Source organism: Zootermopsis nevadensis, unplaced genomic scaffold (assembly GCF_977971745.1).
Source record: "Zootermopsis nevadensis isolate Lab colony 2312 unplaced genomic scaffold, Znev_1.0 Znev_ptg000028l, whole genome shotgun sequence".
NCBI lineage: Eukaryota > Metazoa > Arthropoda > Insecta > Blattodea > Termopsidae > Zootermopsis > Zootermopsis nevadensis.
In genome coordinates, this window is record NW_028259160.1 from 10,669,840 (window position 1) to 10,690,458 (window position 20,619).

At 38.1% G+C, this 20,619-nt stretch overlaps 1 protein-coding gene across 6 annotated transcripts in view; it reads left to right on the forward strand.

The window, feature by feature from the left end:
- Positions 1 to 16,938, forward strand: part of Sema2a (Semaphorin 2a) — a 576,182-nt gene extending 559,244 nt beyond the window's left edge. For all 6 annotated transcript variants that reach the window (XM_087357602.1, XM_022083582.2, XM_022083583.2 and 3 more), the window contains 8 exons: positions 4,326 to 4,556; positions 5,221 to 5,457; positions 6,186 to 6,362; positions 9,678 to 9,802; positions 9,968 to 10,119; positions 11,170 to 11,361; positions 12,160 to 12,403; positions 13,748 to 16,938. In XM_087357602.1, coding sequence (XP_087213728.1) covers positions 4,326 to 4,556; positions 5,221 to 5,457; positions 6,186 to 6,362; positions 9,678 to 9,802; positions 9,968 to 10,119; positions 11,170 to 11,361; positions 12,160 to 12,403; positions 13,748 to 13,825 — 1,436 coding nt within the window. In that variant the 3' untranslated portion in view covers positions 13,826 to 16,938. The remainder of the gene's footprint in view (positions 1 to 4,325; positions 4,557 to 5,220; positions 5,458 to 6,185; positions 6,363 to 9,677; positions 9,803 to 9,967; positions 10,120 to 11,169; positions 11,362 to 12,159; positions 12,404 to 13,747) is intronic.
- The last annotated feature ends 3,681 nt before the right edge of the window (positions 16,939 to 20,619 follow it).

The following is a 20,619-nucleotide window of genomic DNA, read 5'->3' on the forward strand; positions in this document are numbered from 1 at the left end:
ATTATTAAGCTTGTATACTCCCAATATAATAGCCAGTGTCCGCCACGGTTGATTTTACGAGCGAATTTGGTTGCCACGCGGAAAAAAAATTGACTTTGGTAACCTGTCTTCTGGGTTATAGCGCCGTATAGAATCGTAGAAGTTTACCGATGTTTCATATGTCGTTGCTACTTCCATCGTCAGGGCGATGGCGTAATACTGATTATCACTGAACCAAAAGAGACTGCCTAACCGCCCTCTCGCTTGTTCCTTCCTATTTCCAGCGTTAACAAATATCGATATCGAAACGTATCTTGGTGGAGGTACACAAAGGGTGTATTTTACAACATTATCAGTCACTGCACATTGGTAGTTCGGTGATTCAGGGAAAAGGGTAGTTTAGGGGTAAAAAGAGGGGAAGTTTAGTAGCATTTATTTGCGGTTGATGATGTAGGAGAGGTTGGTACGCTTGTTTAGAGAGATACGGAATTCCACTATTTGCAGTACTGTGCAGGAGGACAAATAGTATTCATTAAGCTGATGTGCCTGTCCAAATTACGTGGAATTTTACTTCCCTTAACACGCTGATAGTTTTTCTCTCCCCCCTCCCCCACGTGTCCTCACCCCTTCGCTTTTCAACCCTTGAGTTTGTATTTACACGTGTGTACTTAAAACTGTTATAAAACTGAAATCCAACAGAGCATTATCGCTGTTAATTCTTTTATTTCGCAAACGCCGGAATATTTTCTACTCCACAGCGCTCATTGTACTTTAGCGTAACGAGAAACTTCAGTTCAGAACAGTTTACAGTTCTTGTTGCTGCTTTAGCTGTTGTATTCGTGTTTCACGCTATCTGAAATTATTTTGTGGCTGTACTAGTTATTCATTTCGACATGTAAGTGCATGAGGCTTCTAGGTGGACTGATCCAACATCCAAGGGACCGACCGATCGTTGCAGCCGCGTGGTTAGCACTCCTGCTTCGTATTTCATGGTCTCAGGGTTTAAATCTTGGCCCGAAGACAGGCCACGGCCTTACCCAACACAAGTTATAAATTCGGGCACCGCCGGGAATCGAACCCGAGGCCCCAGGATTACAAGGCCAGAGTTCTTCTTCCCTGTGTCTCATGGGACCCGAAGGTCTATTGATGTGTTCACAAGAGCCCCAAATTTAATATTATCACGCTTAATTTGAACCGAATATTACAGACTCAGAATGTAATAATGAATTGACAGTAAGCAGCTTTAGAAGCGATACCACCACTTGAAATGTCTTTCAGTTATTTGCTTGGTTTGTATGAGTAGGTTCGGTATCCTACTTTCTTACGGTATTATTTACGAATCTTTTTTGTTGACATTTTCGCTTTCCTCTCAGTGTAGTGTTAACAGACTCGGAGCTGATATGTACTCGTTTGTACACGATGTGAGTGTAAATACGTTTATGCTCGAACATATGACAGAAGCTTGCCTTCAAGTGAACCGTTCTTTCGTCAGAGTAGGAAGAGCTTATGGGGTTGAGAAGTGCGGTCTGTCTGACATCGACTGTGTGTGAATTTAAATCGACACTGTTCTTTGTATGTTCATATCTTGTAAACTGGGAATTTCTCTGTTCCCCTTCATCTAGCCTGAGCGTTCGTTCTCTTTTAATAAAGTTAAACTACTGTAACTTGTACCGACTGCTCTGCAAGAACCGAAATGATGATGGTTGTGTATGAGCGGTACGGGTGTCGGCTGTCGGGCGCGGGGGGTTGTTGAATATTCTGCCTTCCATCACTTTGATTTGATTTGCGTTTCCACTCACTGGGGAAGATTCCTTTCGCACGAGTTGGTGTCAAAGGATTTTCCACAATGTAGAATCCCTGAGTCCTGCTTACTTGCCTGTCTGACGTTTTTCTGGAAGTGGAGGCATTGGGCCTATATAGTCCCTGCGCCCTGCAGGCACAGAAAGTTGTAACTGGCATGCGTACACGTGAACTTCGGAAAGGGGTGCGAAAATTACTCTAAATTACAGGGGCGCAGATATCGTGTTGTTGAACACAGTTTATATCAGAGCGTCGTTAGTTAACATTTCAAAAGGATATTACGTTCTAGCAGAAATTCGACGAATGCACACGCACATATTTAAAGTAAACGGACTGATAGACGTCTTTAAACTCGACTTGTCGAAATCACATGGAGAGCTTCAGATTAGAGGAAAATAGTCACTGGTTGTCGCTGTAGAAATTATTATGCGATCTCTATTCTTGGTTTTTTTGTAGTTTGTTTTGTTGTCAGTGGCTTTCTGTATTTCGAAGACGACTTTCGGCGATTATGTGTTTCGATCTATAGCTCATTTAGGAATGAGGAGACGGAAACTTCAAAATTGACGAATTAAATGTTAATCAGTGAAATTAAAAACACGCTCTCTGTAGTGGTTGCTGAGAAGGACAATTAGAAGTGAGTTTATCATTTATTGCTGCGCGTGTGGAACTTCTGAACAGTTTTACTTAAAGAGACAGACATCTCTTCCTACGACATCCAACTTTCTTTTATGAAGTTATATTCTTCTTCTCCTTCTTCTTCTTCATTCATGCCGCAAGGGACAGGGTAGGGTGTGAAACTTCCAGCTGGATTGCCCTTAGTGTGGTTCAAACCTCCAGCGCTGCTGTGCCTTGGCTTCTACCAACGCAATTTCCTATGTAATTCCAGAACAATTTGCATAATTGTCACACTCGTACCCCGCCATGGACCCACAAGGCGTCAGGTTTGTGTTGGGATGGTTGTTGGAAAAAAGCAGGAAGGGCGACGGCGGTAGAGAGGGAAGACATTCTGTGGTAGTGAATTGGTAGTACTGGAAGCTTCGGTTTATGATTGCTGGAGTAATTACACCACGATTTCTATTGTTTAGTGAAAAAGAATGGAAAACAATTGAACATGTGAAAGTATTCTCAGTTTTAGCTTCATTGTAGTAGAGAATGAGGAGATGAGAACATTAACTCCTCTCAATTCTCCGGGTATCTTTGTGATTTTCCGTACCTCTTACGGGTTGGGCTTGTCCCTGATCAGAAGCTGCTACATTTTTGGAGCACCATCAATTCAGTCGCATCCTTTGTTTCACTGTTTATAAGATTGTTTTTTTTAATTTATTCAGTTATTACAACTGAAAACAGAATCTTCCTCGTTGTAAATGATTTTATGCTGGTTTTATTCAGAAGGTAGTCAAAAAATGTCCGTTTTTATGGGAACCGGAAATTGCCATTAACTCGTATTTTGAACCAGATGAATCCAGTCTGTAAACTCAACTCCTGTTTCTTCATTGGAAATATCCAGTTGAAGTTCAACGGCCAATGACTTAGTTTGCATTTTATCCATCACGCCTTTCTTAAGTATTCTTTTCCCTACTTTTGTCCCCGTGGAAGTACTTCTGTAAGATGCTTAATGGTAACAGCACTCTCTCTCACACACACCTGTATATAAATCATCCTCCTCATTCTCCTTGTGATCAGTCGTCAGTGGATTTCGAACCAGATTTCGGTATGCATTTGTTGTTCCTTTCCCCTAGCAATGTGTTCATCTTTTCTTAACCTTCTCGAAATGATTATAGCAACCCAGATGACGTTTTATCACACTGCACTCAATTTCCTTACAGTACGAACACTTTCTTGAGTGCCGAGGTCTTTGCAGCTTTGTTCATCATGGTATTTATTGCTTGCTTGTTTTATTAATATCGCTGTTGTGTGATGCAAGACTTGTTGTTCAGTTTTTGTCAATAAAAGGAAAGAGTGAAATATTGTTGACTTTGTCTTCCTGCCCAATAAAACTATGTAGCGAAGCAAAATCATGAATATGCATTTCTCTACGATCCTTTATAATTTGCTCCCGTCTTCACCATTTATAAATACTGAAAAGCCTAACCTCCCGTCTTTACCCACCGAAGTATGCTACCGTTCTCTATCTATAAAATTTGCATTAATTCTTAAGAGTTGCACAATTTTATGCTCATTGAGGCAATTGGAGTGTTATTCTTAGATAGTTTCTCATTTTAGTGGTTTACTGTAACTATTATGGAACTTCAAGTCAAAGAAATAAAATCTAGCTGATCAGTTTGACCCTAAATCGTGTGACTTCGGAGTGGGAGGTACCAGGTTCGAGTCTTATTCAGGCACCACGGCACTGCACATTTTCACGGAGCACAGACAGTTGTTTTTTTTATAATCATTCTGTTTAATTGTCACGCCTTCTGGCCTGGGGGTGGGGGGTGGTGGTAATAGCTCGCTGACGTGCGCGTCTTTGGTGACGAACCTGAAGGTTCCATGGCTAAATACTCGTAACAATAATTATTATTTTATTCTGTGTTTCTTTTTCGCAGAACCAAACTTTGTTGGGTCCTATGACATCGGGCAGTACGTATTCTTCTTCTTTCGAGAGACGGCTGTGGAGTACATCAACTGTGGAAAAAGTGTATACTCTAGAGTGGCACGGGTGTGCAAGAAGGACACAGGTGGCAAGAATATCCTCAGTCAGAACTGGGCTACATACCTCAAGGCTCGTTTGAACTGCTCTATTCCTGGAGAATTTCCCTTCTATTTCAATGAAATTCGTAAGTTCTATGGAAATTATTTACAATCAGTAATGCTTGTAGGATGTGGCGATACAGAATGTGCGCTGGTTCGAATCTCGGGGGAGAAGAAATTTTCTCATGAGCTTTCGACCGGTGCCAACCCAGCATCGTGAGGAAATTGGGGAGCTACAATGAGTAGCGTAATCCGGTCATGAAAGCTAGCAATGGCTGGGGGTTCGTCGTGCTGACCACACGTCACCCTATATCTGGTTGGATGATCGTTCACCTCTGCTTAGGCATGTGAACGTGAGGCCAGCAGTCAAGTTAGTCGGCTTTGGCTCTCTGGAGCTGTTACGCCACGGATTTAATTTTTTAATATGTGAAAGCTTGACACGCAAGTGTGTTAATTTGGAAATAAAAGGCTCACACTTGCACAGAACTGTAGTTCGTATGAGAACGGCACACTACACCTGACGCTCTCCTGTCATTCAGTTGTGGTCGATATCGTTAAAAACTGAATGAAATCTAAAATCTCAGAAATTTTTAAATCTGCAGGTGAGAGGTTTGTCGTGCATTGAGCATCACTGTGTGACTGCCTTCTCCGCCAACCTCCCATTCTTCTTTTTCCATTATCCTCATTGAGAGCGACATTTAGAAAGCTTCTTCCTTACCGTACACTAATTTCTGTGTCTTCTTCTTGCAGAGAGTATTTACAAGGTTCCTGGTGACGACACAAAGTTTTATGGTGTATTCACGACGTCGATGAATGGGTTGATGGGATCAGCTATATGCTCCTTTGCCATCGAAGATATTCAAGAAGCTTTCAGAGGGAAGTTTAAGGAACAAGCGACGAGTAGCTCGGCTTGGCTTCCGGTACTGAGCAACCGGGTTCCCGAGCCACGTCCTGGTGACTGTGTTAATGATACGGAGACATTGCCAGGTGGGGGAAATGGAACTGGATGCTATGGCGCCATTAAATCTATAATTTTAATATTTAAGCCCCATTCCATTAAAAGGGGAAAGTGTTAAAAATGACCTTGGAGGCCTTAAAATTTCATATATTTTACAAGTCTTTGCATTTTGTCTTCCTTTCTTTCTTATTCCCTATTCGAGAATGCAAAGAGTAGAATTTTTGTAAACTATTGTGTTGGCCGTTTCATGTGGTTCATGACGATATTACAGAATGGAAACTGCATATTAAGCAGAGTATGAAAATTATTAAGAGTTACAGAAAATACTATGAAATTTTTAAATTTGGAAATGGACATCAGATTAAAAAATCTTTTTGAAAATTTGTATGCAGCAAAAGACCTGCTGTAGCGAAGAATAAATTCTGGGCCGGTGTGCATCATTATTTAGCTGATATTTTGAATGACTGAGTTTATGTAGTATCAAAGTGAATATGGAAAGATGATTATGTATTTTAAGTATGTCTGAAGAACAGATGTGTCCTGTTTTAAAGAACTGTCTTGGCTTCCGCATGTAGAAACTACCACGAATAACTGACGTCAGGATGACCGGTCCTCGGCCAGTAATCGTAAAATTTCTGTCTTGCAAGGAGGAGACTTAGGAAATGTTTTCGAGGCATGGTTGTTTTTTTTTACAAATATTAGTAAAATATTTGCTGTGTTGAGAAAATTTGTTGTAGTGATTATATTGTTTTTGCAGATACTGTATTGAACTTCATAAGATCACATCCACTGATGGATGCAGCTGTTTCACATGAAAATGGGAAACCTGTTTTCTACAAGAGAGATCTCCTGTTTACTCATCTCGTAGTTGACAAGTTAAAAATTGACCTGTTTGGCACCGACCTGGAATATGTCGTCTTCTACGCTGGGACCAGTGAGTTACAGTCATCTCAGTTTCATTTATGAAATGGGACAGCTAATACGTCCCATATTTAGCTTTCTTCACATTCAGATATTCTCTGACAATTTTATTTTATTATTAAATTCATAAATCTGATCTCAGATAATTTTGTTACCCTTATCAAGCCACGAATTTTAATATTTAATGACTGAACTGCAGATCCAGTACATTAATTGGCATGTATTTTGTTGAACTCTTACTTTTAGTTGAAAATGTTTGTCTCCAGAACTGTTCTTTAAACCTTTTGTTATAAATTATCACACTATTCTATTTTCTTACTGTAATTAATTTATATGTACCCAAAGTTATTTTCAGTGTTGCAAATGTGTGTTAAAAGTATGTTTTAGTTTATAAACATTTACTATCTGTGAATTTATGAAAGAACCCATTCATCTTTTCAAAGCTTTCATTCTTTTAAAATTTCCATGAGTTCAGAAGTGTTTCAGAAGTGATAGCACTTCAAAAATAGTTAATTTTGTTATTAATTTCACTAGTCTTACATTGAGGTTGTAGAGTATAGGAACGAAGATACACGCCCTTGTTGCTCCATCTCAATCTTTATCAGATAGTTTAAAAAGGGAAAGATATTACACTTCCAAAGAGTATGATTAGGAACCAAAGATATTACATTTTACAAAGGTAATAGTACAAAGAAGATGAAGTTTAAACAAAGATAATAAATGTTCATATAAATAAATATTATAACAGAAAGTACAATTCAAACTATTATATAAATTTCACATAATACAAAACAAAGTATTCACCTAGAGAAATGATAAGCTGCAAATAGATCTACCCATTACACACAAGAAAAATTTATAATTTATTTGTAAATAATATAAATTCATTGACAGAGTAAAAGGAGTGTGTAATTAAGTATCTTTTTAATGCTGCCTTAAATTGCTCCTTCTTATTTACAAGACTTGTGAGATTTGATGGTAGACTGTTGAAAATTTTGACTCCTGCATAATATGCACTCTTCTGAAAGCATGAGAGGTTGGCAATTGGTCTATGAAGCTGATTTTTATTCCTTGTGTTGACACTGTGTACAGCAGAATTGGTTTGAAAGAGTTCTTGGTTATTTATAATAAAGTTCATTAATGAGAATATGTATTCACATGGAATAGCTAAGATCTCTAATCTCTTAAATAGACTTCTACATGAATTGCTAGGTTTTACACCAGCCAATAATCTAATAATTTTCTTTTGTAAAGTGAATATTATTTTACTGTTTGATGAATTTCCCCCAAAAATTATTCCATACTTCATTAAAGAGTGAAAATAGGCAAAATATACTGATCTGAGTGTGTCAGTGTTGCATAACATGCGCCACTTAACTTAGGTATCAGTTTATCAATATGATTAGTCCAATTTAGGTGATTATCAATTTGAAAACCCAAGAATTTTGTGTTTATTGACTCTTGTATATACTTCCCATTATAACCAATACTTAAAGAAAGCTGTGGAGAGTTATTTGTTATAAATTTTATTATATTCGTTTTATCTAGATTTAGGGCCAGCTTGTTAGCAGTAAACCATTTACTCATATGAGACAGAACTATGTTTGATGTTGAACAGAAATCATCAAAATTTTTATTAGAAGTTATGACACTTGTGTCATCAGCAAATTTTATGGGTTCTGTTAAAGTATTTATTGTTTTTATTGTTGGAGGAAGGTCATTTATGTATATTATAAAAAGCATGGGCCCTAAAATTGACCCTTGGGGAACTCCATGTTTTATTGTTCCCCAGTTTGAGAAAAAATTTTGTTTGTTTTTAGGTGCTTTTACTTCAACCTTTTGTTTTCTATCTGTTAAATAGGATCTGAACCATTGCGCTGCTATTCCTTGAATGCCATAAAAATGCAATTTATCCAACAAAATTTCATGATTTACACAGTCAAAAGCTTTTGCTAAATCACAGAAAATTCCTCCAACATGCATTTTTTGGTTAACAGATTTTAGCACATTGTCTGTTAGCTTGAAAGCTGCATCTTCAGTGGATACACCTTTCCTGAAGCCAAATTGTTCCTGGACTAATATGTTGTTAGCATGCATATGATGACTTAATCTATTGTACATAATCTTCTCAAGCACTTTAGAAAAAGTAGTTAAAAGTGAAATTGGCCTGTAGTTTGTCATACTGCTTTTGTCCCCTTTCTTGTACAGTGGTCGTACTACTGATATTTTAAGGCGGTCCGGGAAAATGCCTGTGTATAATGAGTGATTACAAATGTGGGTTAATGGACGACTAATTAAAGCTGAACAAGCTTTCAAAATTTTACTTGTTATTTCATCATAACCTGATGAGTTTTTTGATTTGAGGGAATTTATTACACTTTTCACCTCAATTTCGGTGGTTGGAATGATACTAAGGCCAGAAAATTTTACAGGAAATGCAGCTTTTAAAATGGAAACAGCATCTTCTGTCCCTGTTTGATTTAAATTTAAGCTTTCAGTAATTGTTAGAAAAAACTTATTGAAGGCATTAGCCACTGTTCCAGGATCATTTACTTTTTCATTGTTTATTAGAAGAGATGGCATTTGTTCTGATAAATATATTTTTCCTGTCTCCCTTTTTATTATGTTCCATGTCGTTTTTATTTTATTGTCTGATTTTGCTATAAGTCTACTGTAATGCTGCTTTTTAGCCTCTTTTATAACATTATTCAGAATTTTACAATACTTAACATAAAATGCTCTTGCATTTGGGTCTTTACTGTTCCTACTGTAGATAAACAGACTCCTTTTATTCTTGCAAGACACTTTTATTCCTTGCGTAATCCAGTCATTCTCTATTTTGCCTATACTTTCATATGTAATCGGAAAACTAGCTTCAAAAATATTTATAAAAGTACACAAAAATGAGTTAAAAGTTTTTTGGACTTTGTCCATCATTTAAATTCAGTATTTCCAAAGATGATTTCTGCTGTTGTAATCAGGTAAAGAGGGAGAAATAGGTCAGAAAACCTATCTGTTGGGCCCCCTAGTTGAGCTAACCTCAGGCGTGGCCCATCAGAGCATTTAGAACTGCTCTTTGCATAATTTATTCTTCTAAAATAGAGCTTAGTTACTTTTGCACTGCAGAAACATGTTAGCAGAACATCAGATGTTCTTTAAATGCAACCATATATTTATATTTGAAGTTTTTGTGCTGACTAAACTCAATGAAATCTTGTTGGGCAGTCAGCAGTGTCAGCTGGTTACACAAAGAGACCTTCTATGTCCCCATCAATTGACACAGCTGATCGCCCATAAGATTTTATTGAGCCATATATATGTATTCCAGATGAGGGCAGAGTTTACAAAGTGGTACAGTGGTATGATTCAAGTGGAGAATCTTCATCCATACTCCTGGATGTTTTTGATGTGACTCCTGGGGAGCCGATCCATTTAATGGAAATATCACGACAAGTAAGGGTCATATACAATCATTGTGTATGATAAGTTTTTCAAAGTAAGCAGGATGATATGCACAGGGCATGTAGCATGCATGGGTGAGATGAGATGAGATGAGATCCCTTGTTCCTGTAAGAATGTTTCTCGTTAATAATATTTATTTTAATTTTTATCCATTAGCATAAATTCCTGTATGTGGCTTCTGATCATCGTATCCGCCAGATCGACCTAGTGATGTGCAACCGACGTTATGACAATTGCCTTCGTTGTGTTCATGATCCATATTGTGGATGGGACAAAGATACCAATTCCTGCAAACCCTTTACACCAGGGTAAGGGACAGATTCAATTATTAAAATTAACAACTGAAAATAGATTAAGCACTGTATGTATTATAGTTTGTAACTGTGTTAACAGAACAAATTGCTGTCAGTATTTTAAATGTTCAAAGTGAATAAAGGTTGTGTAAAGGTTATGTAAATGGTCTTCATAGTGTTAGTTATAAAAAATTAAATCCGTGGCATAACAGCTGGCCTCACGTTCACGTGCCTGAGCAGAGGTGAACGATCATCCAACCAGATATAGGATGACGTGTGGTCAGCACGACTTTCATGACCGGATTACGCTACTTATTGTAGCTCCCTAATTTCCTCACGATGCTGGGTTGGCACCGGTCCCATACACTGGTCGAAAGCTCATGAGAAAATTTCTTCTCCCCCCAGACTCGAACCAGCGCGCATTCCATACCGCCGGTCCGAAGCATGATGCCTCAGACCGCGCGGCTATAGCGCGGGACACAGTGTTAGTTATACACTTTTTATATTGGCAGAGTTGATGTGTGCGTGTGTGACATTTTTAAATATAATGTTATCCAGATATTTTAATATTTTGCAAAAGTCTAGTAAATACAGAAAATGAAAAAGATCCTATAAATATAATTTGTCTCATCATTCTATCCTATCTTGTAAAGCATCTTCTTTCTTATTCCCTGAATATCTTTGGTGATGGTGGTACTAATTTCTTTGTCTCATACTTTCTCCATCATCTGTTGAATGTTAAAAATTCACATTGTTTCAAAGAATGGATTGTCTTTCATCTTGAGTTAAAAAAGTTGTATCCAGTAGACCAAGTTGTTCCTGATCTATGGACATCCACAGATTAAGAACATCTCTATCTACCAGATCCAACAGAATAGGCGTCCTGCCGCTTTTTACCTGAAGATGAAGGAAGATCCAGCTTTTGAAACATCATGTTTTTTAAGTTTTTTTATAAACATTCACCAGATAAAAGATGAAGGCCAAAACAACGAAAATAGTCTCCTTTCTTCTGGTATGTTCCTGGGGGCATGACATCAAGTATCTGTGATGATTGTGTGATTGCAGGTTGCTGCAGGATGTGTCCAACAGTACAATGGGTGTCTGTGACAGTAGTGTAGTGAAGAAGAAAATGGTTGTTACATGGGGTCAAAGTATTCATTTGGGATGCTTTCTCAAAATGCCGGAGGTGCTGAGCAGTCAGACAGTTACTTGGTTCCATTACAACAAAGAGAAGGGACGCTATCAGATCGTATACAGGTTCGATTCATTGTCATTTATGCATTTGGACATGTTTGTAATGCCTCTTTTTATGGTTTTTGCCTGCCTGGCAAGGATCTAGGAATTTCAGGGCATTTTTCTATGGCATACATGTATGCATACATATGTATGGTGTTTTCAGTTTTGATGTCAAAATGCTTTGGAGGTGGTTATGAATGTATTGTCTCCATCTCAGGGTTGAAGTGACAATGAAGATGGAGGCAATATGTTCATCCGAAACCCTCGTAAACACGTATAAGACTGCGTGGCATTATAACCCAGAAGATTACAATCAATGTCTTTACTTAGTCATAAGAACCTCAAGTCTGCATCATGAATTTGCATACCAACTTTGTGCTTTCAAAACAACGACTGCATCTCCCAGGTCACATTATTACTGAGATATAACACACATTAACCTTTCTTAATCCAATTCCTACCTTCCATCTTCGTTTTTCTCATTTTAGTTCTCTTCATTATTTTCTTATCTTTATTTTCCTTTCTCCCTCCCTTGCTTCCTCCCGCCCCCTCCTTCCCTGTGTGTTCTCTCACAGTCTTTCGTGAGTTTATTTATTTCTTCCAAATTTCAAGTGTAAAAAATATACATTATTTCTATCTTCTTTATCCCCCCTTCTATAGATTTCTTTTTATTTCTTTTGATAGAAATTTACAAGTTGTACAAGCTTAAAAGTGTCCAGGAAACATACGAATGTTCTGTTATCCATTCCTTTAAACGCAGTTTGTGAAGTACATGTTAGTGATTATATTATCAATTTTTTAATGTGTTGTATGTCGCAGGCCAGACAAGTACATAGAAACTTCAGAACATGGGCTGGTGATTATTGCTGTTAATGAGGCTGACTCTGGACGTTATGACTGCTGGATGGGAGGGTCACTGCTGTGCAGTTATAACATCACTGTAGACGCACATCGTTGTGCCCCACCGGGCAAGTCTCATGACTATCAGAAGGTCTACTCTGATTGGTGTCATGAGTTTGAAAAGTACAAGATGGCTATGAAGACGTGGGAAAGGAAACAGGCTGTAAGTATCAATCTCAGCTTACACCCCTGGTCTGATATTTATATTTCATACAGAAATATAGTAATGTTTAAAAGAAGCAAATAATAGCGCAAAAGAAAATGTAGATAACACGATGAAAGGTAAAACTCACGTAAAATTTCCCAGTCTACATGCTTGACAGCTACATTTTTAGTAATACACCTCACTCCATTTATACTTTAACTTCATCAAAAAATTATTTTACTCTTCCTCAAAAAACATAGGTTACTGAATCCATATTGACATGTCTGACTGAATATGGATAATTGCAATATAAGGGGATCTCTCTGAAAGGCATTTGATTACTTCAGTTCTTAATTTCATTCCACAAGCCACTCGGTAATGTTGAACTTATGAATTGGCGTTAGAATTTATAAATTTCCAAATAAAAATGACTGGTACCATTTTCCATAAATGTCTACAGAATATTAATGACATTATCTGCAATCCTTTACTGAACTGTCTCTCTGTTTATTATGTTGCTATTATGGCTGTCAACTGATTATAATATGTAAATGATTATCTGTTTATAATAGATACATAATACATAATTAAAAACTGCTACTAATTAACACTGGTATTAACAAAAAATGTTTGGCTAATTTTGAAGATGGCTGTCTTCTGGGTTGTTGCGCCATGTAGTGTGGTAGAAGTTTACCGACGTTTCAGAGGTCCTTGCTACCTCCGTCATCATGGTGATTGCCCTGATTACACAGTGTAACAACCCAGAAGACAGCTTTCTGCAGACTCACTGCCATGAAAACCTCAAATCCTGCTTGGCCTATTGTGATTTCAAGTTAGGCCAATGAGTTGAATATATCAAAACAAGTCTTGATGTATGAAATAACAGTGTAAAATGTAAAAGCCATGAGCGCAGTCCATGCATGTGACATTCCAAGTTAAATTTTCAGGCATAATGCTCATCATAACCATATAATTGACTAAAGCAGTGGTATTCAACCTTTTTTGTTCGCGTACCCCCAGATATACAACTTTGTACCCCCAAAGTCGTTGGTGTATAATTCAAGTTATACATAGTATATAATCTACATCTAAAATAAATTAAATAAATTACATTACTGATTATTCAGTGTTTATCATAAAATAATATATATTTTTTTTAATTTTCACGTACCCCCTAAGATGTCTTCACGTAACCCCGGGGGTACGCATACCCCAGGTTTAATACCACTGGATTAAAGAATGTAATGATTAATTAAAGAATTAACTAGTCAAATGAGAGAATTTACTTAGTTACTGTTATATATATATGTATATTTAAAAATTATCCAGAATGTAAAGTAATAATTTTCTTTTCTCTTGCAGCAATGCAGCACTAGGCAAAATGACAGTAATCAGAATACACATCCTAATGAAATTTATCATAGAAGTCCATTAGTCTGATAGTCGTTAAAAGAATCTGAAGTATTTCGCTTCCGTTGGACTCTCATTTTGTATATAGAGCTCATGAGCGCAAGACGGTAAAAATAATAAGCCTGGTATGTACCGTACATTTTAGACCTTCTGTATTTGCCCGTGGCACAACATTAGAAACTGTTGCAGGTCCCATTGTCATGCAGTGGTCCAGTCTGTCCCAGGCACGCATTTATGATAATAATAATAATAAGAATAACAATAATGTATATGCAGTGCTGGACCAGCATCTCTGTTCCGAGAGTGGAGTAGATCTGTGATATTCTGACATAGCAAACAGTGAAGGGTTCTGTAGTGAGTGCGGTGATACGTGTGTTTGGACAGACAGCGTCGGTTGTGTTGGGGGTTAAGGAAATTTTAGAATTAGAACTAATCCTGTTATAGAAGAGAAGACATTTCTAAAATCATTGTAGCTTTTAAATAATAAAATTAAAACGAGTACTTGTCCTCATAGTAAGAGTCGCACGTACTACATCGTGTGGTGTACCTTTATTATGAGAGTGTGTATATGTGAGTGTGATTTTTTAAAATGTGTAAAGATTTCTTTTGTATGCTGATCAGTGTTTGAAGATACATATAATATTTCAATGAGAATGGTGTCATTTCCACATAAATGATTTAAATACTTTATTCTGATATGCGAGTGATTTAGCGAGGAAATGAAGAGTTTGATGTTGGAAGTTCCAAATGACACCAGATGTGATTCAAAAGGTGCTACATGTTACATATTTGTGAAATGATGGAAGTTTTATCCACATTTACACTAAGGAATCAGCCAATATATATCTTTTATCCTTTCCAACCTTAATTACTGCACAGGAAGCAATATAAAAACCTGAGGATATAAGAATATTCAGGGCTAAAGTAGATTTTGTGGTTGGCAATAAGAAATTACCATTGACTAATTGGCTAATAAGACTTAACATTTTCACTATTATAGTTTGGCAGAATGGCTGGCTGCATTGTTTCATGATGGAATTAAAATTGCTGATTTTTAACATTCCCTTCTGCATCGTAGTTTCTAGTAAAGACATAGAAAGGCAGTGATGCAAGTAGTGGTCCATTCTTGACAGCGTCTACATAAAACATTGTCCCTACTGTAGGAATTAAAATAAGAGTATGCAGTGCTTCTGTATATTCTTAGGCAAAGAAGTGAGGACAGTGCACTAAACCACAGTTACGTACTCAGGTTGACATTGAAATTATTTAAAGATTCAGTAACTTGCTGAATGCTGAAGTTCTCATAATATTAAAGTTAATAATATCTTGGTAGAGGTAGAGGATTATTTAAAGGTACTATCCTGAAGTCGCCAGTCACAGTGGCTGCATAGTCTGAGGTGTGGGCCTTGTGCATTTGGACACTGGGACCATGGATTTGAATCCCGTTCAAGTAATTGATATTTGTCCGTGTCTTTCCGTGTTGTGCTGTTCTATGTACAGATAGAGGCCTTGCAACAGGCTGATCACTCATCCAAGGAATCCTACCATATGTTTAACCTTTATCCTACTTGCGTTCCTTGTCAGGAACATAAGTTGAGTACTCGGCCCTACGAACGTTCCTTGTGCGGAACGTAAATATTTGCAACATTGTAAGGAGACTTGGCTACGTCTTTTGGCCTCTTTAGGGGATACAAAAATTGAATCACTTTCTCTAGGGTTCTGACAAGTTCAACCTGAGCTGTCAACCTTAAACTATAACCATAAAGCAATAAACTTTGTTTATGTCAAGTGGGTTTCGGCTTCATTTTCAGACCCCCTATTCAAAGCTACTCACATTCCTGGGCATGATGGGTGAAAAGAATGTGTATCCACTAAATTAGAGGGAACAGTTATATTATTCTTTCTTCAGTGTGGTGGAAAGAAAATCACACACAGAGAATTTTGACTTGCCCTAATGAGAAATATGCTAGCACATGCTGGACAACAACAGCCATGTGTACACAGACCACCAGGTAGGCCAGCAAATGTTGCCAATAAAGTCACCAGACTGGACACTACTGGCCTGTTCCATCTAATCGCCTGCGATGTCGCATGTGTTCAGCTCGCGGGGTAACAAGAAAAATCAGTGTGAAGTGTTAGAAAAGTGAGGGGGGTTTATGTATGGACAAAAACTGCTTCTTGGAATATCACACCAAGACACAGCTGTAAAAGTATTCAAGTGCAAAACGCTTCACCAACAAAGCCTCCAACCAAAATGTAAGTAAAATAAACTCGAAATTTAGAAACTTATAGATATTTAGTATATATTCAGGCAATTAATAAGACATCATATTGCGGTTCTGTTACTCTGAGGTACTTTTAGGATTAGTACCTTTAAATTGACTGCGACTGCACCTCTGAAATGTCTTTAAAATACCAATCAATGTAACATTTATTACTGAGTAACTCAGTCACATGGCACAGTGATGTAATTTTGAAAACAAAATAAGTCAAGATCAACATATATGACTGAAGATGTCCTTAGAGGGAGATATTTGTGTGTTCGTAATAAATAATTTTGATTTCACATACTGGACCACAGTTCTGCTATCCAGAAAAGCAATGTACATATTTGCACATAGTTATAGAATTAGTATTTTGGTCTTGAATAAGCATTTATTTGCAGTTGCATTGTAAAAATGTTTACATAAAGCATGGTTTTAATGTAACATGCAAAATGACTTGAACTTTGTCTCGTATCAGTACAATATTTGGAATTTCTTATGGGGGAGAATAGGACACCTGTGAATGGAGATGATAATGACCAGGTTAATAAATCTTACATTTGGAACTTGCAATATTTGAAATATATGATAAATTTCAAATTTGGTGGCTTATTCTGACATTGTTTACAAAGGACCGTTATACTGCTCTTGTCACAGCGTTTGTAATAACTTAGTTGAAAAGAGCCATGAATTTTCACTCAGTTTGATGAAATAATATTATATGCAGTTTTACATCTTTCACAATTTGTCGTAAACCTAGTATTAGGATTAGTTCCTTAAGATACAATGTGAAATTTGAAGTGAGAGAAATGTATGCTAGTTGCCAGCCTCACTGCAGGCTTCCACAACATATAAGTAATAAATTGAAAGAACTTCATACCTCCTGCTTAGTCTTAATGATATGGCAGTAACTTCTTACACACATGTCACAACCAGGAACAATGTGTTCCCTCTCTGTTACAAACAGAGAGGGCACACATTGTTATCCCCATGTATGGGCAGTGTATGTGCTAACAAGTTCTGATAATTATCTTGCATGTGTAATTAGTGAAAGCTATGTTATTTTTAATAGGCTGCCGGCGACTGGTGTATCAATTTCAAAATCCGAAAATTTCTCAAAAAGTTAGTAAATGTTAAAAAAACGAAAATAATTAAAAATGTTCGAAATTTTCGAATTTTTTTTGAAGTTGAAGTTTTCCAAAAAAGATTAGTCTTGTGCGCTTTTTGAACGTTTTCCTAAGTATTTTGATTTTTGAATTTTTTTTAAAATTTTCAAAATTCACCGAAACCTATATCTGCTGGACTATGTCTTTGCTTGACCGGGTCTCCGCCGGACTCGGCCTCTAACGACCCGTTCTCTAACATACCGGGTCGAAGACGGACAATGTCTGTGCCAGACACTGTCTCTCCCTGACCCGGTCTCTGCCATACCATGTGTAAGCCGGACTGGACGCGCTTTCGTTGCTAAGAACGTATCGGACAGACAGGTTAGTCATAGACCTTGTTCGCCAGAGACAGGGTGAGGCAGAGAATGAGTCCGGCAGAGACCTTGTTAGGAAGAGACTGAGTGAGGCCGTGGCAGAGACGAGTTCTAGCTAATAGATGTTCTTATGAGGATCGAGTCGGGCGAATTTTGAAAATTTTTCGAAAAATCAAAAAATTCTGGATATTGTCTAAATAGCGCAGAAAACCAAAAAATTTCGAAAAATATGAAAAAAATTTGAAATGAAAATTTTTCAATTTTTTTTAATTTAGTGTGCCATTTGGAAGATTTCCATGATTTTTTGATTTTTTGAAAATTTTGAATTTCCTTCAAAATTTTACCCAACCGATACATGCCAGACTCGGTGTCTTACAGTTTCTGTCTCTGACGTACGCTCTCACTGAAGAAGTCGGACTCTGCTGTACCCAGTCTGCACCATCCGGTTCTGTATGACCTTTTCTCACGTGCCCTCTTTGCAAAACGTATCCGGCGGAAACGGGTTAGTCATAGACCTCGTCCGCGAGTGCCAGGTTGAGGCAGAGAACGTGTTAGGAAGAGACTGAATAAGGCACTGAGCTGGTGAGGCCGTGTCCGAGTCATGTAGACATGGTGTGGCAGAGACGAGTTCTAGCAGAAAGCTGTACAGATGAGGTTCGGGTGGAGCGAATTTTGAATTTTTTTTAAAATTGTCGAAAATTTAAAAAATGCTGGAAATTGTGTAAAACATGTACAAAACCAAAAAAATTTGAAAAAAATTGAATTGATTTTTTTTAGTTTTGTGTGCCATTTCGACGATTTCCATTACTTTTTGAGAAATTCCATTATCGAAATTTTTTCGAAAATTTCGAAAATTATTGGTTATTTTCGCTTTTCACGACATTTACAACCATTTTTACATTTTCAAAAAATTTCAAAATTTATCAAAGTTTTCGAAAAATCAAAAAATGCAGGAAAATGTCCAAAAAGCGCACACAACTAAAAATTTCTTTGAAAAGTTCGGACTTCGAAAATTTTTACGAAATTGTTTTGTGGGCTATTTAGACAATTTACGTGGTTTTCCGATTTTTCGAAATTTTTTGAAAAAATCGAGATATTTTCTAAGCTATCGCTATCAGAACTGTTCTCTACTGCACCCGGTCCCTACCAGACTCTATCTGCCTCACCAAATTTCAACCACATTCGGTCTGTGCTTCACACGGCTCTGCTGAATGTGTCTGTGCTACACCCAACCTCTGTTTGACACGGCTTGTGCCACACAGAGCCTCCGTTTGACGCGGTCTGCGCTTCACCCAGTCTGCTTTACACGGCACCTGCCTCACACAATCTCTGCTTGACGCGTTCTGAGCCTCACCGAGGTCCAAACTGCGCTGGACACGGCCTGTACCACAGGGCCTTTCCTTGAAGCGCTTTGTGCTTCACCCTGAATCTGCCTCACACGTTCTCTGCTTTAGTCGGTCTGTGCCTCACAGCCTATCGAACCAGGTCTTAGTAGCGACGGCCTGTATCGACTGCCTCACCAGCTCTCTGCCTTACTCAGTCTCTTCCTCAAAATCTCTGCCGGACGCGTTCTCTGCCTCAGACTGTGGCGGACAACGTCTCCACTGGAAGCATCCCTTCCAACGATGGCTCGTAACAAACTGCCAAAGAGAGACCGGATGGCCTAGAGACTGTGTACAGCAGGGTCCCTGTCCGTCAGTGAGATGGTACGTCAGAGACAGGCCACGCCAGAAAACGTGTCAGGCAAGGTATCGGGTGGGGAGAATTTTGAAGCAAATTTTCAAAAAATCAAAAAATGCTCGAAATCCTCCAAATGGCGCACAAAACTAAAAAAATTGGAAATTTTCACTTCAGAATTTTTTCTGAGACAGAGACAGGCCACGCCAGAAAAAATGTCTGGCACGTATTGAGTGGGGAGAATTTTGGTACAAATTTTCAAATTTTTCAAAATTTACAAAAAATCGAAAAATACTGGAAATCTTTTAAATGGCGCACAAAACTGAATTTTTTTTGAAAATGTTCACTTCAAAATTTTTTAGAAATTTTTCAAAAAATTTTGGTTTTGTCCGCGTTTTAGACAATTTCCAGCACTTCTTGTTTTTCAGAAAATTTTCAAAAATTCTCCATAACCGAAGCTCACTAGAACAGCTTCCTGCTAGAACTCGTCTCTACCACAGCAAGTCTCTGCATGATTCGTTGACAGCCTCACCGGCTCTCTGCCTTACAAGGTTTCTGCGTCATATTGTGTCTGGCGGACAACGTCTGTGTCTCACCCGGTCTCCGCCGGAAACGTTCCTTGCAACGACGGCGCGTAAGAAACAAGGCCATAGAGAGACCGGGTGGTCTAGAGACTGTACAGCAGAGATAACATTTTAAGCGAATTTTAGAAATCGACGCCTACCATCGCGACGCCTTCAAATAAATCCAAATTCACATAAGGTGTTTCAAATAACAGGGAGCACTCATTTAGAAAACCGACGCCGAGCGCCGTGACGCCATCACATGACGCCAAAAATGGCGTCAAACCCGTTGTATTACGATGGGCACGATGCTAGATAGTCAACGCCGATCAGAGGGACAAACACGTCGTGGCGCCGTGGGCGAGGAGTGGATACCGTTAAATATATACGGTCTAACCTAACCTAAACAAACCTAACCTAACCCAACCTAACCTAATCTAACCTACCCTAACCTAAACTAACCTATCCTAACCTAACCTAACTTAACCTAATCTAGCCTAACCCAAACCAACTTAGCCTAACCTAACCTAACTCAACCCAAACTAAACTAACCTAACCCAACCTAACCTAACCTAGTCTAGTCTAGTCTGACCTAACCTAACCCAACCCAACCTAACCTAACATAACCCAACCCAACCTAACTAAACTAACCTAACCTAACCTTACAGAACCTGACCTAACCTAACCCAACCTAAACCTAACCAAAACCCAAGCCAAGCCAACCCAACCTAACTTATTCCAAACTAACCTAACCTAACCTTGGCGCTTCCTAAAGCCACCGCAATACTTGGCTTGCATCGAATAAGACTAGGCACAATGATAGTGTATAGACGCTTGAGA